The sequence below is a fragment of the Carassius auratus genome, chromosome 2, assembly GCF_003368295.1.
Source record: "Carassius auratus strain Wakin chromosome 2, ASM336829v1, whole genome shotgun sequence".
Taxonomy (NCBI): Eukaryota; Metazoa; Chordata; class Actinopteri; order Cypriniformes; family Cyprinidae; genus Carassius; species Carassius auratus.
Window position 1 is genome coordinate 6,358,827 of NC_039244.1, and position 24,911 is coordinate 6,383,737.

Consider the following 24,911-nt stretch of genomic DNA (forward strand, 5'->3'; position numbering starts at 1 on the left):
TCATCACCAGTCATGGCTTGACTAGAGAGAATGGCTGGTAATTAAACCACTCAGCTGCAGGAAGCATGTGGTTGTAATTCTGGGGACAAAATGGCTTAAAAATTGTCCCTAGAAGCAGCCAAAAATTCATTTGGGGGATGCTGTAAAATAGAAAGTGGTAGTGTGTTCTTGAACTGTTCAGTGCTCTGAAACGCCAAAGAGATACTTGTGGAAAAAGTGGGAAATTAAAAGAATTTTGTAGTTTTCCTCAGAAAATTATTCCATTAAAATAATTGAAATATACATCAAAATACAACTTCAAAATGTTTTTAATACTAGGCTATATGGAAATGTCTTCTCATACAGAGTTCGTTCCTTCTGAAAGGGATTTAAAAATGATACTTTTTGATACTTTGATGATACTTTTGTATGTATGAAAGCTTCAGAAGCCATTCAGTGTAATCTTCCGATTTTCTTCATTTATGTTCCACAGAAGAAACACAAGCACACGGGTTTAGATCAACACGAGGGTGAGGATAAATGATGACAAAATGTTTATTTGTAGGTGAAATATCCCTTTAAAACTAACATTTACATTTTGCCCGCACCTGTTGTTGTTTCTAAACACAAATGTATCCTATGGTATTCAGCTGTCCGGTCATTTTGCAGGGATTATGTCTTTCTTCCTCGTTCTTACAGAAGGCGAAATTTGCTAGACTTTCCCTTCAAAATCAGGTCTTCTTTTTCCGTTTATCTTTTATTATAGGCTATCATTTTGAGCACCTTGCATCTCTTTGTTAGTTTCTCCTCAGGAGCCATTTATATTGAGAAAGTAAGTAAGAAAGACCTCAAAAACTTTGTAGTTATAGAGAGAGTATATTAAAGTAACTGTGTTTATTATAGATGTGTTGTTATTGATCTCGTAATGCTAAAGATGAGGCTACAGTCGCTGGTTTAGGTCAATTAAATACAGAGGAGGGCGACACCAGGTGGATCTTAGAAGTATTTCATCTGTTTTTATATTTTTATACTTCACTCCAACTGTAAATTCCACTATAACGAATGCCTAACCCCAACCCAGCACTAGACCGCTCCTTAATAATCGTCCCTGCCTCTCCGGCCTGAGAGCGCTGTGACGCACAGGATGGCTTTTCAGTTGGTTATTACTGGGTGAAGCTCGACACCCACGAGAAGAACAATGCATGTGTCTGTGAGAATTAATTTGACAAATGTCTCTCAAGGTTTGTTCATTCAAACCAGAGAGAATTTATTCTGCATTCCAGTCCTCCCTCATAGGTGACATCAAGGGAATTTCCCAGAGCTGTAGCAAATTGCCTATGGGAAATTTCTGTCCTAAAGCCTTTCTAGCATCTTATGAACTCACGCTTTATCTCTGACCAGTCACAGGTAATTATTTAACTCACCTCATTTTGTCCTATAAAATAAAATTTCTCTCCTCTTTTAGTCTATGCACTAAGTGTGTATCACATGGTAAATCTACATAATCATAAATCATTAAGCACAACTTAATTAATTAAAAGCTGTGCTCTACATTATGTGCAGTTATTTTACTGCTATTGTCTTGAAACCCATTATATGAATATATATATATATATATATATATATATATATATATATATATATATATATATATATATATATATATATATATATATATATATATATATATATATATATATATATATATGCTATGTGTGTGTGCATATGTGATTTATATGAATAATTATTATATGCAAGTTTGTGACATTTAATTGCATTACACATGCATTGCATATACACACTATTATTATTATCCATTTTATATGAAAATCATTTCAATACAAAAGGCAAGTTTTTTTTTACATTTTTACATTAAATTTTAATGCATTGAATTAAAAAAGCAATCAAACAGTATAAAATAATATGCATATACAAATATGCAGAGTAAATATGTAAATTTCATAAAGAAATAGATCCCCCTCCACGAAGAATTATTCTTGTAGTAACATCAGTTTAGGCTCAGTAGTTGAACAATTAGACCCTTGAATGTTTTTTGCTGATTACTTGCACTTTCTCCCTACAGAACAGAAAAGAGATAACGGAGTGGTTAGCTTTCGTTTCAAGGCTGTTCAGTTATTCTGTGTTCATTTGTTTTTATCTAACCACAGCACTCGCATATCTGCAAACTTACTTTAGCTTACGGATATTTTCCATCACCCAGGCTTTGGAGGGGTCTGTGCAGATGTTCTTGCCTTTGTATGTGTGGAATCTGTGAGGTTAAGAAACACCTTTTAGTTATTTTATTTTTTTCTCTCTCCAGGAATCAGTCATAACACATATAATCAGTCAATAAATAATGCACCATATATGCAGAAAGCATCTTATACTTACATGACAGCATCAATGTGGCAGTTTCTTGTCATGGTCTGAATGGAATATCCTTTAATATATGTCATTGATATTACTCCTTTGGTATACTTCCTGCAACATGCTGTAAATACAATTAAAGTTTAGTTTTTTTTGTAACTTTATTTAGACAATACAAAAATATCTTCACATTATGAACCTCATATTTAAACATTAAACATTTTCCACATAACAGTGTCTCAAATAGATTTATCAAAACGATGATAAAGAAATGTACTTACACAAAGCAGAGGCATCTGTATGAAGCACACTAAGAGCTACAACCATAAGTATGATCACGGTAGCTGAAATTCGAGTCATCGTCTCTGTCTCTGTGTCTGTGTCTGTGTGTGTGAGATGTGTGTGTCAGATAAGAAATGTGCCAATTGTGAGCGCATGCAAAGAGACTAGCTTTTTTATAGTGTGGACATGGAAACACCCGAGTCAGGGTTTTCCGTGCATACGTATACGCAAGTAAGTTTGTTCTGTACAAACAAAAAAAGTCAAAAAGGTGCACCAAGGAAGAAGGCAGAGGAAAAAAGCTTGAGGGAAAGCACAGGGTTTAATTTTTTTACTTCCCTTAAAAGAGAGTTAACCATCAACATATTTTAATTGTTTCCTATATTGGTAAATAAATAGAAACAATGTTGGAAACTCCAGGAGGCCTAAAGTACAAAGAAACAATGAAACAAAGAACAAAGAAAAAATCCAGGACCAAAAATTTGCCAAAGAATGCTATGACATAAGTAACTTTACGTTATGTATTATTAAATTAGATTAATGAATACACCAAAGGGTGTGTGGCATAGTTTAATACTTCTTTTCTTTGACTGTATTGTCATTACTGTTGACTATTATTATATTATATTATATTATATTATATTATATTATATTATATTATATTATATTATATTATATTATATTATATTATATTATATTATATTATATTATATTATATTTTGTATTTTGTTAAGTGTTTTAACTTTACATTTATGCATTTGTCAGATGCTTTTATTCAATGTGAGTTACATTGCATTGTGCGTACACATTTTATCAGTTCTTGCTTTCCCTGGCAAACCCTACAGTTTGAGCTACAGGAACATTACAATTTTATGAGTGTTTAAAATGTATTGAATATATGTACAGCTGCAATGTTTTGATCACACTATTGCTGTAGTGACAATAACGGAGTTAAAATTATATTTTTTGGATATCTGGCAAATAAACTAACAAATATCTCCATGCTCAATTTTTGGAGGCAAACACATTCAGATTGTATTCTTTACAAACAAGCTTACTTTACACATGCACTATATAAGAAAATGGCCAACAGCAGAAAGAAGCTCATACGGGTTTGGAACAAGAGGAGGGTGAGTAAATGATGACAGAATTTTCATTCTGGAATTGAACTTATCCCTTAAGTTTTTAAGTTTTAAATAACATCCTATTTTATCTGTTTGCTTATCTGCTTTAAAAATCATTTTGACCCACACTAAAATTAACAACTTTTTAAAATGTTTTGGCAGTTACGACTTGCAGTGCACTTATCTTTGCACTTTTCAATCATTTTTCATAACTTTTTTTTAATGAAAACTAATTATTAGTTATTATAAGTATATTTAATTAATTTATTAATTAGCCGAAAATGAAAATTTGCAAAACATATTTTTTTTTTTACTAGAATCTAAGCAATTCTAGATGTAGTTTTGTTTCTTTCTTAATCAGAACAAATGCTAAATACAAAATTTCTCCAAATCTGAAGAAATAAACTCATCTGTGTCTTTGATGTCCCGGGGGTGATTACATTTTCACTAATTGTTAATTTCTGGGTGAACTTTTCTTTTAAAATGACTGTTGCATACAAATAAAAAACATAATAATAATAATAATAAACTTACTATTTAAAGTGGGATTGACCGGCATTTGTATTTTTTTCTCTTAAATTTACTCTGACACATGGAATATTTTACATACTGTAAAACCACTTGGAATCACAGATATAGTTATGGTTAATGGTTAATTTGGCATGGGACTTTTGTAACCAGGAACTGGAAATGTCCACCAGGACAAGCACTTAAACCCTAACCTTTTGATTATAGAATGAATACATTATTGAATTATGATTATATTGTGGTTTATGATTATATAACAATTGTAATAGATAAAACCACACACACACACACACACACACACACACACAAATGAATAGTTCTGAACTATCCACATGCTCAGCGGGCGTCCTCATTTCCACATGCTAACGTGTGGTTTCTAGTGGGTGTGAAGAATTACATATATTTTCTAGGTCATAATGTTTTATGTAACTCATGTCCTAACATCAAAGGGTGAAATAGGTCATAAGTATGAGAACAAATCCTTACAGTGGCTCCTTTAGCAATGAATCACTTCCCTTCAAACCCACAGCCTTCGCTTTAGTCGTCCTGCTTGACTTTAGACATACCAATTTGAAAGCATTGCTCTCTGTGTTGGTTTTACTAAAACATTTTCAGATTCTTTCATTTACACCTCCAGGTTTAAAGAGGTGTCATGCCGCTTGACATTTGGAGTTTAATTTCTATGAAACACACTTTTGATCTTTTAAAATAGGGGAGTGTCTGGATTAGAATTAGAGTAAAGTCATATCTGGTTGATTATAATTTATATATATATGTTTTTTTTCTCTTTCCCATCAAAGACTGCCATCTGATCTGGAGCTTTGATAAGAGAATCTGATGAGTGTTCAATTTCCAGGAAAGGCGGATGCCTTTGACTTCTGAATGTTAGTATAAATGTTACTAAACTGTCTAAATGTTTGACTAGATGTACATGTTATTTAAATTCTTTGTCTTGAAAGTAAATGCATATGAAATTATATTTAACTCATGTAACCTATCACAGACATCTTTATTATCCACATATTCATCATGGAAAAATTGCTAAATTGCTCACTTGAAATAGAAAATAGTTCATGAAAAATTGAGCTACAGTATCTGAGTCTTAGCTGTGCTTACTATTAAACACACACACACACACATGTATGATGTATGTTTTCAGATTTTATGTGCTAAATTTTAAATTTAAAACAAAATATAAATACCAATTAAAATTCTGATAACTAAAATAATAAGATTTAAATAAAATAAAAAAAATTCCCCTCACACACACACAAATATATACAGTATATGTAGAATTTTGACCTATTTAAGTTTTTGTTTACTCCCATTTTTTCCTTGCAATAAATTAACATTTATACATTATGTGTAAATTGTTGTTCATTATTGTTCTACGATCTCCTCAGTTAAAAAAAAAAAAAAAGTAATAAAATGAAGACCAGTCATGACACCTAAAATATACAGCTTATCTTATATTGTACTTTAATACTGTACCTTTTACCATAAAATCTTCATGTTGAGGAGAAAAGTTAATCTACATGTTTACCCAGGAATACTGTACATTATTGTTTTTTGTTTTTTTCCTTTTTTATGAACTAAAGCTAATCTATTGCCATTTTTCCATTTTACAATCAGGCGATTGTTTGTTGGTTGTTTTTATTTATTTATTTATTTATTTGTTTGTTTGTTTTTGTATTTTAATTTGTTGCATCTACAGTCACAATGATGTTGTTTTTTATTGTTGATTTTGCATTCCTTACATATATTTTAAATGTATATTTACCAGCATTAATAATGTTATGTGTCTAAACCAGTAATTTCGGGGATTACACATATTTGTGATCGTATCACAAATTGGGATCAATTTTCTAATTACAGTACCCATGATAGTGAGAGGAATGGAATATCCCGTTTTAGTACTCAAATTTAGTTGACCTACTAATATTTACCAGATTTTTCCCCTGTCTTCCATCCTCTCAGTGACGCTCCTGTGTGGTCTACAAAATCCCCTCAGAACAGCTATATAATGTAGCTTTTGGGGATGCCAGATAATGTGGACTGGGAGAGCTCTGCATCTTCATCATCACCATCCTCAACACTGCTGCTGCTGTCTTACACAACTGTCATTATCTTGTTGAACAATTTTCATTTTTCTTTTTCACCTATAAGTGGCTTGTTTCACCTCCCATGATGAACAGACTCGTCCTGACGTCATCCACGCTGCTGCTGTTGCTGTGTGTCTGGGTCAACTTGAGTCAAAGCAGTAAGTAAAACCAACTTTTCTTAGACAATCTCTTTGGTTTTTAAGTGTTGTTCATTGCTTTGAGTTCCCAATGCCGCTCCTGAAATGTAACCACATGCATTTGTAATCATTTAGAATTTGGACGGTTGCATTCGCATTAAGCCTATGCTTATAGTTAATAATAAAACTACAGTATGGCTTGACTTTTTGAGTGCATCTTAACTACTAATTAGTGTATGACATGTATGATATATATATATATATATATATATATATATATATATATATGTTTATATTTATGCATATAGCATATGCATTTGTCCAAAGCGACTTAAAATAGACCAAACAATTTTCAGAGTCAACAATATTCATAGTTTACAATCCAAAGTTTATTACCAGGAAAATTAGCATATGAATTAATTTTTTAATACAGAAATGGGTCGGGGTAGTTGGTCAAGTGTCATGAAACCACATGAACTGAGAGTTTGTCATGTGTTAAGGTCCGGTGAGGTGCTGTACCAAATATTCATCACTGCCGTTTCCTGTCCTCCGACTGAAAGACTTCACTCGACAGGACGCCACCATGACCTGCAACATAGAGGCTGTCATGTGAGGAGCAACCCTGGTTTTGTCTTTTGTATTAATGTTTATGTAAGAGAACAAGCTGTAATATCGGTAATATTTAATCTAGAAATTCTCTCTTGTAGTTTTACTACGGTGAAGAACAGACAGGTCTGTGCTAACCCTGATGATCTATGGGTTCAGAGGGCCATCGTGCATATCCAGTGAGTTCAGCATAACACACACTTAATGTCTCTTAGCAATGACTGTGAGCACAAGGCTTAAAGTGGCTACAGTGAATGACTAAACTGCAAGTATATTACTGACCCAGTGTAAAGTTTTGTAATGTGCAGTATCATACATCTCCATATGCTGAATATACTGGTACATTTGAATGAGCTGAAGATCAAACTTGAGAATCTTCTCCTAAGAGTTTTATTTAATTGTCTCTTCCAGGAACACAAAAAAGTCATCATAATGTGGACACCATCAAAAACTGGCTTAAGCTGAACAAATGAACAGAAACAGAAATCCTTCAATATAATGTATTGTTTAGAATGTATTTTTATAATTAATAAATTAATCAGTTGTTTTGACAGCAACACTGTTGTTTGTTTGGTTTTGTCTGCAACATTTCTAGTTGACACTATGTGAATTTGTGCACAAATTTGTGAATTTGTAGGAAGTCGTGGCCTTGTGGTTTGAGAGTTTGACTCCCTAACTATAAGGTTGTGAGTTTGAGTCTATATACAGAGCACTACAGCATTACAGCACAGAGCACACTAAACGAATATTCAGTAAACATGGGCAAATAAATGTTTGTGAGCTCACACAGTAGACAGCAGGTGGCAGTATGTGCCCAAAACCCAGCTACAGCCCCAAAATACACATACAATCCTCAATGGTTTGAATTGGGTATTCATTTAGTGCTTGTAAAAGCATTCATAGTAATTCATCAAATGCATCTTTTAAGTGATCAGGGTGTTGAAATTATGTTGTCAAAACAGCTGCATTTGTCTTGTCTGATTTGCTTTTTTGGATCAGTCATTCATTGCTCAGGTGGAAGGTAAACATACAACAGCTCATCATTATTTGATTGTGCTTAGGCTTTTTTTTTTTTTTTTTTTTTTTTTTGTCAACATGAAGTAGATCTAAACTGTAGTTTCAATGCCCATATTTGAATGTGACTTCAGAGTCACATACTGTACTTCAAATATTATTCCGAGAGCGTGGAAGTCGGCAACAGTTATTCCCTTATTTAAAAGTGGAGATCCTTCAGATCCTAACAACTACCGTCCTATTTCTAGATTACCAGTCTTAGCTAAATTATTTGAATCATTGCTAAACGATCAATTAAAACAATTTTTAACAGATAATAATGTTCTTAACGATTACCAGTCAGGCTTTAGAGCAGGTCATAGTACCCTAACTGCAGCTTTATTAGTTTCAAATGACCTTATAAACTCTTTAGATTGTAGAGATTGTAGAAGTCCTGTGCCACATTATTTGTCGACCTTTCAAAAGCCTTCGACTCTGTTGATCATAATTTATTATTACAGAAACTTAGATCTATAGGTATTAGTGAAGCTGCTATGAAATGGTTTGATAATTATCTATCAGAACGAACTCAATGTGTGAATATAGAAAATTATAATTCTCCTTTTCTTCAAGTTAAAAAAGGAGTTCCACAAGGATCTATTTTATCTCCTATCCTATTTTCTATTTTTATAAATGATTTGGATTTAGGAGTAGATTCTGCTAATGTGCATCTATATGCTGATGACTCAATTATTTATACAGCAGCAGCATCTATAAATCAAGCTCTGATGAATTTACAAAAAGCATTTAATACTTTACAATATACGTTGGATAAATTAAAATTAGTTTTAAATTCAAAGAAGACAAAATATATGATTTTTAACCACACTCACCGTAAGGATACAGACATAACAATATCAACTTTATGTGGTTCAGAAATTGAAAGAGTCGGTTCCTATAAATATTTAGGTATATGGCTAGATGAAAAATTAGCATTTAATGTTCGCATTGATCAATTGCTGAAGAAGCTTAAATCAAAACTAGGGTTTTTCTATCGTTTTAAAAATTGTTTTCCCTATGAGGCCCGAAAGAAACTGGTTGAGAGTACTTTTTTAACAATAATTGACTATGGTGATCTTGTTTACATGCATGCAGCTTCCTCTGTACTAAGAAAATTGGACTCTGTCTATCATGCAGCGTTACGTTTTGTATGTGGTGCAAAATACCGTACGCATCATTGTATTTTGTATGGATCTTTATCATGGTCCTCTTTGTATCATAGGAGAAATTTACACATGTATGTATTTATTGCAAAGGCACTCCTTGGTAAATTACCATCATACATTACAAAATTTTTAACTTTTTATACTAATGGTTATGGTACCAGATCGCAGCTGCATCTTTGTTTAAAAGTCCCAAGAGTATTCACTGAATTTGGAAAGCATGCTTTTTCTTTTTATGCCCCTAGGGTTTGGAACAACCTACAAAATGTATTGAAATTAGAGTCTTTGCCATCTTTGAGCACTTTTAAATTTATTCTGTATTCTACATTTAAAGAGTCTTGTAAATGTTTTTCTTGAACTTCGATCTATTTTTGATTTGTTGGATTGTTTGTGTTTTAATTATTTATGTGTCTGAAACTATATGTGTGCTGCCGTTTTTTGACCAGGTCTCCCTGGAAGAAGAGATTATTATATCTCAATGGGATTTTTTTCCTGGCTAAATAAAGGATAAATAAAAAATAAATAAATAAACTTGCTTGTTTAATTAAAATTTACGATTTTGATAGAATCTTTTTTCCAAAGAAACTTACACTTAATACATTGCTGAAGTCAACATTTTTGTGATAGAGTCATGTTATTTTATATTCTTGTGAATGTTTCAATGTGTGTTCTGCAAAGCCACTTGGTTGTATTTTTTTCTCTAATTTCATTACCTAAAATTGCAAGTCAGTGGGCTTAAAACTTCAGCTTTTCTTTCTCCCATATTTTGGCTGAGGCTGAATATGACCTGCAGGGTGACAAATCCAAACTGGAGAGAGCTGCTGTACATTTATAACTTACTTATTTTTATGAAAGGGGAACACAAGTTCCTCTTTCATTGAACATGTACAAAATCTCACAGAACGAGATATCCAGTCAGCAAGTTTATTTTGCAATATGAACCCTTACAGAATGATCACAACCCTGTGCACCACACAAAGTTGAGTGATCTTAAATGGAAGCATGTGGAAGCATATGGTGTAAAATTTTAAAAGCAATTGCCATTTTAGTATTGCCTTTCATAGTTGCACATTAAAGTCCCCATACATTGAAGTGAAATTCCCTCTCTTATTTAGCATTAAAAAAAGCAATTTCTCACTTTCATGCAGAAATAAAGCTACAAAAGCTATCACTGGGGCAGTAGGTATTCAAGAGAAACCTTTGGGAGCGAACCCAAAAGCAGTAAATATTAAGTTTTATTACTAGCATCTCTTATTTTTCCTTCACAATTTGACCTAAAGGAGCAAACTGCTACAAGAAGGTTCAAAACATATGCGATCATGCAATGTTTTGTTTCAGTTCAAACCAATAATTGGCCTGGTTATTTGATTTGTGAACAATCACTTTCTTTCTAGATATGACAGCTGCAAATGTAGACCTAGGACATTGAAATTAGTTCACCTCCTGAGTGATTTGTTCTTTTGTCATGTGATGTGACTCTTGAAGATAGAGATCATTTATATGTTTATTAATATAATTCTTAATTTAGTATTTTCAGTATTTCTTAATGTATAATGTTATACATTTTTATATTCTTAATATATCATTTGTCATAATCTGATTTATTAATGGGGAGTTCTTATACACTCTTCAGGAAATAGATCTGTATTCTGGGTACAGTGGCCAAATTGGACTCGTGCTCATAAAAATTTGTATCACCATCCTCCATCTTCTCTGAAGATGCACATTAAATTTACGCGTTATTTGATAATAAATACGTTTATCTGGTTAAGAACTAGATATTATTCTAAATAACCTTTAGATTATAACCATACGGAAAGGTAATATATTCAGTATATTAATATATTAGGCCACGACTTGGGGAAGTCGTGGCCTAATGGTTAGAGAGTCTAACTCCCAATCGAAGGGTTGTGAGTTCGAGTCCTGGGCTGGCAGGAATTGTGGGTGGGGGGCATGTACAGTTCTCTCTCCACCTTCAATACCATGACTTAGGTGCCCTTGAGCAAAGCACTGAACCCCCAACTGCTCCCCGGGCGCCGCAGCATAAATGGCTGCCCACTGCTCCGGGTGTGTGTGTGTGTGTGTGTGTGTGTGTTCACTGCTCTGTGTGTGTGCACTTCGGATGGGTTAAATGCAGAGCACAAATTCTGAGTATGGGTCACCATACTTGGCTGAATGTCATGTCACTTTCACATACATGTGAGACACTGTTAAAAGTGTTTAAAAAAATATATAAAAAAAAATGCATAGAACATAAAGCTGATGTTGTGTCTTTAATTGTGTTTTTGTGAAATTATATTCATGCCTCATATGATGTATTTTTAATCATAGCGTTTTTGCAATGCAGCCTAATTTTATTTCTACACTATAGGTTTACGGTTTAAAGTTATTATATATACAGAGAGCATTATGTGTATGGGAAAAACTCATTTTTTCCATTCTGCTGAAGCCTGATTTGTTCACGTTTGTGTAGATGCACACACCAATAGGGCTTCGACCCTTCAGAAGTAGCGGTTTCTGACCGCTATTTAAGTCATCTGTAGCGCCATTTACCAGATCATTCGAATGAAGCGATAGTCATTGATTCATGCTGCTTGTAGTGTGGAAAGTGATGCAACGTTCATTCTCTTATCACATGGAACCAAAGTTACATCAAGTAACCGAAAGTGTTATGTATATGGCAACGATTCCAATCACGCCGCACTATGAACAACAATCGATTAACTATGAACAATAGCTTCGTTGTCCAGAACAGAAATTTGAATAATGCCACTGAAGCTAGGTGGTCTGCGAGCGATCTGCAGTTAGTAGCCTTGTCAAATTTTTTCTAAAACCACGATATTCCTGGAATGGCTGCCCAGGCCGTATAGTGGGAGGCGAGAGGCTTTATTTTCTCGAACGAGAGCTCGTCTTGAAAAAGCAGGGAATCGTGTAAGTGTTTTTGTTTGTGAGAGGATGAGGAACTTTGCTCTTTAAAGTATGAGGGTCAAATATTTGCAGGGTTACAAAAATACAGCAGGGTTTTTCTGGCGGCCTGCAGCTGCGGAGCCAGCGTGTTTAGGGAGGAAGTGATGCAGCGCCTGCGACGTATTCTGAGCCTCCGAAAACTATTCAGTGAACCTGTTTACAGCAGAGCTGAATAGTCCTTCCGGCAAGACTGGTGAGTTGTGAAAGGCCATTTTCTCGTCATCCATGATCTCTGTTAGCGTTAGCCAGAGGTGGCGCTCCAGCACGACCAGACTGGCCATGGTTTTGCCGATCACCTGTGTTGTGGATTTTGTAGCGGGCATAGCCAGATCTTTTGCTGTGCACAGCCCCTTGAAGGCATCCTTGTTATCTTGGCCAGACTCGTCCATGCCACAAAGAAGTTTCGCTTAAAACACTTGAAGGACCACCATCGTATGCAGCACTGAGCTGGCCTGTCCGGCTGCAGCATATGCCCTATTGGTGATGGCCAAGGTGGTCTTGCAGGGCTTAGATGAATGTGCTGCATGGCCTTTAAGCCGAGGGCGGATGTTAGGCACAGATGTGTGGCGATCGCTTCCTCCAGAGGGGGGAGTCTGGCATTCCCCTTTTTTCGACAGCACCGTCAATGGTAGTGAGAGCTGCTGTAGTCGAAGGGTTTACCCATGCTGAATAGGGGGCGCGCCGCATCTTGGTGAGCTCCTCGTGGACGGCTAGCAAGAATTGGGCTGGGTGCTGGTGAGAGGATTGCTGGCGGGTCTCTGGCACGAACCACTCATCCATTAAGCCACGGACAGGCTCATTCTGGGGCCGACCATTTGAGGCCCAGATCCTCCACAACCTTTGAGAAGACGCGGATCTGCTCGGTGTCTAACTTCGGCTTTGGGCTCCTCGTCAGAATCGCCCCACTCCTCCGTTTCGGACGATGCGAAGGACACAGAGTCATCAGCAGTGATGTCATCAGTGATAATGTCCTTTTTCAGACGTGGCGAATGAGACCAGTCCACTCGCAGCTGAAGAGGGGTGCTGGTCCCCACTTGTGAAGCATACCGGCGTCGGAGGACATGGGGGGTGTGGGGCATACAGGCGCTGATCTGACGTAACACCACTCGAGCCCGCTGAGAGAGATCCACTGCCCCACTGTTTCTTCCTCTTAGGAGAGGAGGAGGACGGGAGGGCCTGGCAGGTGGAACCACCTTGGTGAAACAAGGTGACCCATGAGCATAGAGGAGATAGGCTTATGTTCGAACAGAAAGAGCACGAGCCATCAGCGAGCGCAGCCTCTGCGTGGGCATGGCCAAGGCAGTGAAGCACCATTTGTTTGTGCAGCTACACAAACGTGAAAAAAATCAGGATTCAGCAGAATGGAAAAAAATAGTTTTTTTCCATACACATAACGAGAGTGAACTTTCGAAAGGGAACTCTGTCTTTCAGTGTTGTTTTCACTGCTTTTAGGTAAGTTTAGTCACTAAAATCACATAAAAAACACATACAACTCTTTATGACATTGTATACATGTAACTGACACGTTTCTGTTCAATATTTACTTTACAGAAATGGTTTAGTGTCTTCGGAAAAAGACAATTTTACAAGCATTACCATATACTAATATAAGAGGTAGGCTAACTATATATATATATATATGAGCTCGTATTATGAAAGTTTGGGCTTTTAATCACATCTTATGTGTAGATGAGCAGTTTGATAGCTTTGTAAATTTTTTGCTGGTAATTTGTCAATATACAGTAGAAGTAAGTTAATTTATTTAACCTAAAAGTCTGCACTGTAGAGTCTATCGGTGACATCACTAACATGCAGGCTAAAATGGACTGAAACTATTTCAAACATGTTTAGATTTTTCATTGTAAACAAAAATGTATAAAAATTATACTGTGATTTCAGGAGCGTCAGAAAAAAAAATCTCTAAAACTGATTAATTGTGTGCATGTTTAATGATGGCTCTTAAATATTTAAATGCAATGTGAATGGTTACTGAGACTTGCATATTTAGTTTTGACCCCAGATGCTTACAGAAGGATAATCTTTTTTTTATGCTGCTACAAACATCATGATCATTCATAACATTTATTGGTTCACGCTGAACTGGTGTCGATATAATGTACACTTTATATTAATAAGTAAATTAAATTGATATTTTCACTGTTTTTAAGTTGCATTTTCTGGAGATTTTTTTATTTTGATGTGTCCAAGTTTTGTTTGATTTATTACGACGGGTCAAATATTTACAATTATAGAAATCTATTGTATTTACATATACATAACAAATATTAAAAATGTATAAATGGAAATATATTGCAAATTAATATATTTACATATTCTTATATCTAAATGTATTTTAATATAAAGGAAATAAATATATGTAAATATTTCTGATAAAAAATATATTTACATATGTTTGATATATGTGGAAAATATTAAAAAGCATCCCAAATCAAATATTTAAATATATTTTTTAAAAATATTTTTTATATTGTTTAATGTGCAATGTACATGTGCAATGCTTTCGCTGTGTGTGTGGGTGTGTTAGTCTAGTTTACTTTCACGGAAAGCTAAACTTGATGTTCCTAGAATCAAATGATCAAAATGAAACTGAATTGTTACATTAAAGAAGAAACCAGCCACTCTTACCGAAACAAAAATCTACTAAAAATGTATTGATATGTCACCAAATGACTAATGGAGAAATTATTTATTTATTTATTTATTTATTTATTTATTGTAAGTTATTTGAAACATTTTATGAGCATTTTAAAATTATTGAGTAAACATTAAATCTTAAAACTAAAACTGTTAGTCAATATTGTCAATATTCCTTTTAGTATGGACAGTTACTAAACAATAAGCTGACACTGTGTTTTATTATGTAGCTTTATTCTTATTCATCTGCTTCAGTCACATGAATTTTCTTGCTCATCAGCGTATTTATGACCATCAAAGGAATGATGGTACATCTAAAAATATCAAGTCATTTGATTGGCCATCAAATATTCCAATTAATAAATTGCACAAATGTATAACCTCTAAAACATGCACAGAATTACCCAAACTTTTAGGCAATGGAATTCACAAAGATATTCTTGAAACAAGTTTTTGAAACCAACCTATGAAACTACTGCTAACAGTTATTCAACTTTGGTTTCTTGTTTTATCCAGTGGAATATTAAAACAAGGACACAGACTCAAGTCACTTTCATTAGATAGATGCATTTTAATAGACCAGTATAAAACAAGCAGAGCAAGGCTGTTTTGTTTTATTGATACACTGCAATAAAATTCAATATTTTTAATGACATATTATTATTTACATCTCAAGATTAATTTCTCATGTAAATTAATTTATTTCTTAATAACAAATAAAGATGTATATATTAGAGACATATGTGATTCCCAGTTTATGGAATGTTTCTTTGAACAATTTGTCACATCAAGATTAATAGTTACAAATAACACATATATGTTAAGTTTGAAATATTATCCTGCTTTAAAGGTTCTATATGTAATTACGAATGTTCATGCCTGGTTTGACACAGTCTTTATTGTAAAAAGCGCTATGTTAATGAAGGTAAAATAAATTGTTTCATTTATGGTGAGTTTTAACCACTCTTCTAGTGCTCAACGTGGAGTCTTCTAGTGCTCACTTCAACTCCGGGCGAGGGTGAATCATCGTGCCCTGCACCTGTGAGAGTAGGTCTGTCCTGATCGGTATCTCCCATGGAGAGCCATCAAGGAGCGAAACCAGATCTGCGAACCATACTCGGCCCGGCCAGAACGAGGCTACTAGCCGCCCTGGCGTACTCTCGCCAGAACTCCTGGGAACAGAGCAATAAGGGGAAAGGTGTGCAGATGAAGCCCTGGCCAGGTCTGTACCATAGCGTCCAGTCCCAGAGGGGCTGGATAAACTAGAGAGAACCAAAGGGTACATTGCGATGTCTCTTGAGTCACAAAGAGGTCTACTTGAGCTTTGCCAAAGATTCTCCATATCTGCTTCACCACCTCGGGGTGAAGTTTCCATTCCCCGGGCCTCGGCCCCTGCCTCAACAGTATGTCTGCTCTCATATTTAGCTTCCCAGGAATATATACTGCTATTAGTGAGATGAGTTTGCCCTGGGACCACACAATGATTCTGGGGCACCAGCTTGTACAAGAGGCATGAATGCAGACCTCCCTGGTGGTTGATATAACAGACCACTGATGTGTTGTCTCCGACACAAGGTGACCTCTTAGGTCTGGGAGGAAGAATTTTAGTGCTCGATAAATGGCTAGCATCTCTAGGCAATTGATATGCCATATCAGATGGCGACCGCTTCACAGATCATGGGCAGGGTGGCCACTCATGACCGCACCCCAGCCAGTGAGGGACGCATCCGTTGCTAGTATTACACGGTAACAAGGAGCTCCCAGCACCGGCCCTGATTCAAGAACCAAGGTTTCTTACACATGTCCATGGCAAGGAGGCCTCGCCGCGTGACCTTGATAGTTCGAAGTGGATTGCCCCTCGGGGGAAATCCCTTTGTCTTGAGCCACCACTGTAGGGGCCTCATGTACAGCAGGCCAAGAGGTATCTGTTGGACGCAGCTGCCATCAGACCAAACAATCTCTGAAATTGTTTGACAGTGAGTTACTGGCCTTCTTTGATTCTCTTAACTGAGATGAGGATCGACTCGATACGAGCAGGGGACAGACGTGCCTGCATTGCAGTCGAATCCCATTCTACACCTAGATAGGTGCTTCTCTGGACTGGAGAAAGTACACTCGTTCAGTCTCAGACCCAGCTCCCCCATATGCGCGAGAACTACATCTCAATGTTGAAATGCCACCTGCTCTGATTGAGGAGGTGGTTGACTCACCCCAAGAAAACGTTCATCAAGCTTGCTTTTCTGTGGCTCGGATGTTTTTTCGGCAGGCCATTCGATGTTCAGCTTGGCCACCACGCGAGTAACCCCCTATAAGAGCTCCTCATACTGTGGCGAATGGGGTGGCAAATCCCTTTCGACAGACTCCACATCGACCTTCTCAGAGGAAGAGAGGCAGAGTGTCGATCTCTTTCCCTGGGGGGGAGGAACTGCAGAGCATGCTTCCGAACCCAGGGATTTGGCGCCGGATCTGGCCGAAGTGGAAGGAGATATGGACTCGGCCGTCTCCATTCCCTCTGCCAGATCCACTTGCAAACCCCACGAGTGCAGCTGCTGCTCTGCTTCCACAGAAGAAACCAGCCACTCTTACCGAAACAAAAATCTACTAAAAATGTATTGATATGTCACCAAATGACTAATGGAGAAATTATTTATTTATTTATTTATTTATTTATTTATTGTAAGTTATTTGAAACATTTTATGAGCATTTTAAAATTATTGAGTAAACATTAAATCTTAAAACTAAAACTGTTAGTCAATATTGTCAATATTCCTTTTAGTATGGACAGTTACTAAACAATAAGCTGACACTGTGTTTTATTATGTAGCTTTATTCTTATTCATCTGCTTCAGTCACATGAATTTTCTTGCTCATCAGCGTATTTATGACCATCAAAGGAATGATGGTACATCTAAAAATATCAAGTCATTTGATTGGCCATCAAATATTCCAATTAATAAATTGCACAAATGTATTACCTCTAAAACATGCACAGAATTACCCAAACTTTTAGGCAATGGAATTCACAAAGATATTCTTGAAACAAGTTTTTGAAACCAACCTATGAAACTACTGCTAACAGTTATTCAACTTTGGTTTCTTGTTTTATCCAGTGGAATATTAAAACAAGGACACAGACTCAAGTCACTTTCATTAGATAGATGCATTTTAATAGACCAGTATAAAACAAGCAGAGCAAGGCTGTTTTGTTTTATTGATACACTGCAATAAAATTCAATATTTTTAATGACATATTATTATTTACATCTCAAGATTAATTTCTCATGTAAATTAATTTATTTCTTAATAACAAATAAAGATGTATATATTAGAGACATATGTGATTCCCAGTTTATGGAATGTTTCTTTGAACAATTTGTCACATCAAGATTAATAGTTACAAATAACACATATATGTTAAGTTTGAAATATTATCCTGCTTTAAAGGTTCTATATGTAATTACGAATGTTCATGCCTGGTTTGACACAGTCTTTATTGTAAAAAGCGCTATGTTAATGAAGGTAAAATAAATTGTTTCATTTATGGTGAGTTTTAACCACTCTTCTAGTGCTCAACGTGGAGTCTTCTAGTGCTCACTTCAACTCCGGGCGAGGGTGAATCATCGTGCCCTGCACCTGTGAGAGTAGGTCTGTCCTGATCGGTATCTCCCATGGAGAGCCATCAAGGAGCGAAACCAGATCTGCGAACCATACTCGGCCCGGCCAGAACGAGGCTACTAGCCGCCCTGGCGTACTCTCGCCAGAACTCCTGGGAACAGAGCAATAAGGGGAAAGGTGTGCAGATGAAGCCCTGGCCAGGTCTGTACCATAGCGTCCAGTCCCAGAGGGGCTGGATAAACTAGAGAGAACCAAAGGGTACATTGCGATGTCTCTTGAGTCACAAAGAGGTCTACTTGAGCTTTGCCAAAGATTCTCCATATCTGCTTCACCACCTCGGGGTGAAGTTTCCATTCCCCGGGCCTCGGCCCCTGCCTCAACAGTATGTCTGCTCTCATATTTAGCTTCCCAGGAATATATACTGCTATTAGTGAGATGAGTTTGCCCTGGGACCACACAATGATTCTGGGGCACCAGCTTGTACAAGAGGCATGAATGCAGACCTCCCTGGTGGTTGATATAACAGACCACTGATGTGTTGTCTCCGACACAAGGTGACCTCTTAGGTCTGGGAGGAAGAATTTTAGTGCTCGATAAATGGCTAGCATCTCTAGGCAATTGATATGCCATTTCAGATGGCGACCGCTTCACAGATCATGGGCAGGGTGGCCACTCATGACCGCACCCCAGCCAGTGAGGGACGCATCCGTTGCTAGTATTACACGGTAACAAGGAGCTCCCAGCACCGGCCCTGATTCAAGAACCAAGGTTTCTTACACATGTCCATGGCAAGGAGGCCTCGCCGCGTGACCTTGATAGTTCGAAGTGGATTGCCCCTCGGGGGAAATCCCTTTGTCTTGAGCCACCACTGTAGGGGCCTCATGTACAGCAGGCCAAGAGGTATCTGTTGGACGCAGCTGCCATCAGACCAAACAATCTCTGAAATTGTTTGACAGTGAGTTACTGGCCTTCTTTGATTCTCTTGACTGAGATGAGGATCGACTCGATACGAGCAGGGGACAGACGTGCCTGCATTGCAGTCGAATCCCATTCTACACCTAGATAGGTGCTTCTCTGGACTGGAGAAAGTACACTCGTTCAGTCTCAGACCCAGCTCCCCCATATGCGCGAGAACTACATCTCAATGTTGAAATGCCACCTGCTCTGATTGAGGAGGTGGTTGACTCACCCCAAGAAAACGTTCATCAAGCTTGCTTTTCTGTGGCTCGGATGTTTTTTCGGCAGGCCATTCGATGTTCAGCTTGGCCACCACGCGAGTAACCCCTATAAGAGCTCCTCATACTGTGGCGAATGGGGTGGCAAATCCCTTTCGACAGACTCCACATCGACCTTCTCAGAGGAAGAGAGGCAGAGTGTCGATCTCTTTCCCTGGGGGGAGGAACTGCAGAGCATGCTTCCGAACCCAGGGATTTGGCGCCGGATCTGGCCGAAGTGGAAGGAGATATGGACTCGGCCGTCTCCATTCCCTCTGCCAGATCCACTTGCAAACCCCACGAGTGCAGCTGCTGCTCTGCTTCCACAGAAGCGGGGCCAGCACCGCAGGGTACACTGGCGAAGGCTCCCTCTTCAAAGGGAGCCACATAGACAATCTCTCGCAATGCGGGCTCCCTCGAGAGCCGACGCAGTGTACTTCAACCCCAGGCAGACCACGCACAGACTGTGTGTATCCCCAATCATTATATATTACGGGCAGGGAAGAACACACAACCTGAAATGAGATTCAGGTTTGCCCTTTAAATGTTTAGTTTTTGCCCTGCTCTTAAACATGTTTTGAAGCTTTTACTGGACAGACAACAGTAAATAAGACTCATAAGGCAAACTGAGGACATTCAGACACAGAGCGCTTGCTTAAGATGCGAAGCTGACACCAAGGCCGGAATACCATACTGGATGCCCATGATCTTTGGGCCCTTATACGGCACTGCATCACATACAGGAATGCTACTGTAATGGAAATCAAAACATGGGCTCAGGAATACTTCCAGAAAACATTGTCGGTGAGCACAATCCACCGGGCCATTCGCCGTTGCCGGATAAGACTCCATAGGTCAAAAAAGAAGCCATTTCTAATCATTATCCAGAAATGCAGTTGTTGTTTTGTTTTCTGGGCCAAGACTCATTTAAAATGTACTGTGGCAAAGTGGAAAACTTTTCTGTGGTCAGACGAATCAAAATGTAAAGTTCTTTTTGGAAAACTGGGACGCCAAGTCATCCGGACAAAAGAGAACAAGGACAACCCAAGATGTTATCAGCGCTCAGTTCAGAAGCCTGTATCTCTGATGGTATGGGGTTGCATGAGCATGTGTGGCATGGGCAGCTTACACATCTGGAAAGGCACCATCAATGCTGAAAGGTATATCCAAGTTCTAGAACGAGTCAGTCTATTGTTCGTTATCTGGTTCGGCTCGGTGTTCATCTTCAGTTCTCTCTTCACAGCAGTTCAGTCAGTGTACTGTTTGAGTACATTAATTACTCCGGGATATTGGTTTGTTTGAACTCAGAGGGAGTGTCAGCCACATTAAAAAAGTTAACAGCTTAAGTCATTTGTGGATTAATGTGTATTGAAGATGCAAACCGTTTAAAACGATTCAGTTCGATTTGGTGAAATGGTTCAAAAAGACCTGATTACATCGAATGATTTTTTTCGCGAAATTGGATATCACAAACTGCTTTGTTTTTAATTCTCTCTCACAACAGACACGGAAGAAAAGACAACGTATAACGTTCACAAAGCTTCAATGGAGGGACTGAGAGCTCTCTGACTAAATCTAAAATATCTTAAATTGTGTTCAAAAGATAAATGGAGGTCTCATGGCTTTGGAACAATATGAGGGTAAGTTATTAATTACCTAATTTTGCTATTTGGGTGAACTACCGCGGTATACTAACCTTTTTTATACCCCTCAGAAAAAATGTAAATTGAATTCAGCTGAACACATTTTAATGTTTATCACAACAAGGGTCTAAACAAGCGCACAACACTAACAATGTATGTCATAGATTTGCTTCAATAAAAATGAACGAAACTTTATTAAACTGAACATAACTTTTTCAGAAACTATCAAATATATGCCATTAGAAAAGTAGAAAAACACAATGAAAATGAAAAAATCAACTCCATTGCACAAATTTAACAGGCTCCTCAAATATGTTTCATTCTTTGTTAATGTTTTTATCCACCTTTTGGCTTCAAAAACACACATCAGGAGTCTATGGGTGATGTCATTGGCACTACGTCCATATTTTTATACAGTCAATGGTTTTTACACAAACTTCTCGTGGGGACGAGCTTAACAGTGATCTACTCTGGTTGGATAGTGAGCTTTTGATGGACAGGTGATCTCTGACCGGGAAGTACAGACATCACTCAGTGGCACGCATATTGGAAAGCTCTTGAGTTGATTTGTATTACTAAATATGTAATTAATATTTGACCTTCGAGATCTTGTTGTCACACCCTCAGCTCGTTCCCTCAGCCCCAGTCACCATTGCCAGTCACCATCCACTCAATCTCCCATGCACCGCTCACGTGAACCGTCACCTGAATACTGATTACCTGCACCTGCACCAGCAATCACCACACCTTTAAATACTCACCTCACTCATTCACTCACCGGCTGGAATCGAGATTGCATGGACGCTCTTATGGATCTTCTGCCTGCTTCTTGTGGATCATGTTGTGACTCTGTGGAGATTCAGACACAGCGATTAAGGGAAGTGACTCTTTGTTGTCTGGCCTAGCCTTGTGCTTGAACTCACCTATTTGATCAGTGCTTGAAGATTCATCGTCTGTGACCACACTTACTTGCTCTGTTAAAAGTCCTATGTTAATAAAGCCTCACGTAAACACTTACCCATCTCCTCCTCTCCTTGTGTGGATGTGACAGGATTCCAGCCCCAAAAACAGAACTTCATATCTCCATGGATGTTAACGCTGCTGCTCAGAGAGCGGCTTCGGACCCGTTCACCGAAATGGTGACTGCCCTCCGCCAAGTATTACAGTCAGTTTCACCACCCACCGAAACTAGTGCTTCCACCACCAACAGCACGCCCCTTGCACGTCCCGCGTGCTATACGGGTGAACCGAGTGGCTGCAGTGGGTTTATTCTGCAGTGCTCACTATTCGTCAACGCGAATACCAGTAAATTCCCCAATGAGGCCACCAAAGTCGCCTTTGTGATCTCTCTCCTCACCGGACGAGCTCTACAATGGGCAGAGGCTCTTTGGAACTCCCAGAGTCCGGTTCTATCCTCATTCGATGCCTTCGTCACCCACCTCCAGGAAGTGTTCGGAGTGGCTCTAACTCCTCTTTCAACCCATGATGAACTCTTAAATCTCCGCCAGGGAGCCACGGAAATACACGACTACACTCTCCGTTTCCGGACATTAGCCGCCACCAGTGGTTGGAACCAAACTGCCCTGCTAGCAGCATACCGTAAAGGTTTAAAGCCCCAGATCAGAAAGCAAATGGTTAATTACGACGATAATATCAATCTCGAGACAAAATCATCAGAAAAACATCAGAAAAACTATAAATGTTGCTCAGCACCTCTCGGCTTGTGCCTCCCCGGCTTCATATAACATCTCACCATCGGCCAGAACGCCCTCGCCCCAACGAGACCAGGAGGAACCCATGATCACCGACTCCTACCACCTAGATGCCTCTGAACGGAGACGCCGCATCCAGCAGCGGCTGTGTTTATACTGTGGCGAGGCCACTCACCTGATCCACGCCTGCCCGGTCCGTCCGCCTCGCCCAATGGTGAGTACAGTTTCCATTACCCCATCTGTATCTCACATACCTCATATCAAAGCCCAGAAAACAATTAACTCACGCAATCTTTCCATCCATGTCCTGGTGGATTCCGGAGCCGCAAGCAACTTCATCTCATCTCACTTTGTAACCAAGCACCGTATACCCATCGTCCAGAACGAGACCACTTACCGTATCACTACCATCCAAGGATCACCATTGGGCGGTGGCAAAATATCTAAAAGGACACACGAGCTGGAGCTCGTTCTGCCCCATGGACACCAGGAACAACTGGCCCTCCTCGTACTTCCGCGCGCTACCGTTGACGTTGTCCTGGGTAGGCCATGGCTGGCCCAACATAACCCCCAAATCAACTGGAGCACAGGGGAGATCCAGGCATGGGACCCGAGATGCCAGAGTCACATTCGCCGTTCACCAGTCCAGAATTCACAGTCTGCGCCACCGCACCTTCAATTACACTCCACTACCATGGGAAGACCTGCCCTTTACTCCTCCTACTCTGATGTGTTCAGCAAGGAACAAGCCACCCGATTACCACCACATCGGCCCTGGGACTGTTGTATCGACCTGCTGCCAGGTGCCAAGCTACCACATGGGAAAATATATCCACTCTCCCGTCCTGAGCAGGTGGCAATGGAGGAATACATCCAGGAGGCTCTCGATCAGGGGTTCATCAGGCCATCCACATCTCCAGCTGCATCCAGTTTCTTCTTCGTCCCCAAAAAGGATGGCGGACTTCGACCATGCATCGACTATCGAGTGCTAAATGACGCCACCGTCAAGTTCGCCTACCCGTTACCACTCGTTCCAGCGGCTCTGGAGGAACTGCGGGAAGCCAAGGTGTTCACCAAACTCGACCTCCGCAGTGCCTACAATCTGATCCGTATCCGAGAGGGAGACGAGTGGAAGACTGCCTTCATCACCCCTGCCGGGCACTACGAATATCAGGTTATGCCCTATGGGCTTGCTAACAGTCCATCCATCTTCCAGAGTTTCATGAACGAAATATTCCGTGATTATCTCCACCAATTCGTCATTGTCTACATAGACGATATCCTGATCTACTCCCGGAACATAGAAGAACACCAAACCCATGTCCGCCACGTCTTACAACGACTCCGAGACCACCATCTCTACCTAAAAGCTGAGAAGTGTGAGTTTCACTGCACTACCGTCTCCTTCCTCGGATACGTGATCTCTGCGGAGGGAGTTCAGATGGAATCAGCCAAGGTAGATGCTGTGGCCAACTGGGCGGAGCCCACAACGGTGAAAGAGCTCAAGCGTTTCCTTGGCTTTGCCAATTTCTATCGGCGCTTTATCAAGAACTACAGCCTGCACTCTGCTCCTCTAACATCCCTCCTAAAAGGTGGTCAGCGCCGGCTGCGCTGGACACCCCAAGCTCGAGAAGCCTTCAGCCATCTTAAACACCTCTTCACCTCAGCGCCCATTCTTCGACATCCTGACCCGTCCAAACCTTTCATCGTAGAGGTGGATGCGGCCAATCACGGCATTGGAGCCGTGCTATCCCAAAGGTCTGGTG

The 24,911-nt window shown here is 38.9% G+C and overlaps 1 protein-coding gene and 1 long non-coding RNA gene across 2 annotated transcripts; one reads left to right on the forward strand and one right to left on the reverse strand.

Moving 5' to 3' along the window:
* Nucleotides 1–1,880: 1,880 nt before the first annotated feature.
* LOC113110543 (C-C motif chemokine 20) lies at nt 1,881–2,883 on the reverse strand. Its single transcript, XM_026274681.1, has 4 exons — nt 2,628–2,883; nt 2,371–2,470; nt 2,171–2,248; nt 1,881–2,056 (listed from the first exon to the last, which is right to left on the reverse strand). The coding sequence occupies exons 1-4, from the start codon at nt 2,704–2,706 to the stop codon at nt 2,014–2,016; spliced, it is 300 nt and encodes a 99-aa protein (XP_026130466.1). The 5' UTR covers nt 2,707–2,883; the 3' UTR covers nt 1,881–2,013.
* Nucleotides 2,884–3,487: 604 nt separating this feature from the next.
* On the forward strand, nt 3,488–6,448 carry LOC113110554 (uncharacterized). The gene is made up of 3 exons (XR_003293176.1): nt 3,488–3,755; nt 5,078–5,161; nt 6,255–6,448. It is a non-coding gene; the product is annotated as an uncharacterized LOC113110554 (long non-coding RNA).
* The last annotated feature ends 18,463 nt before the right edge of the window (nt 6,449–24,911 follow it).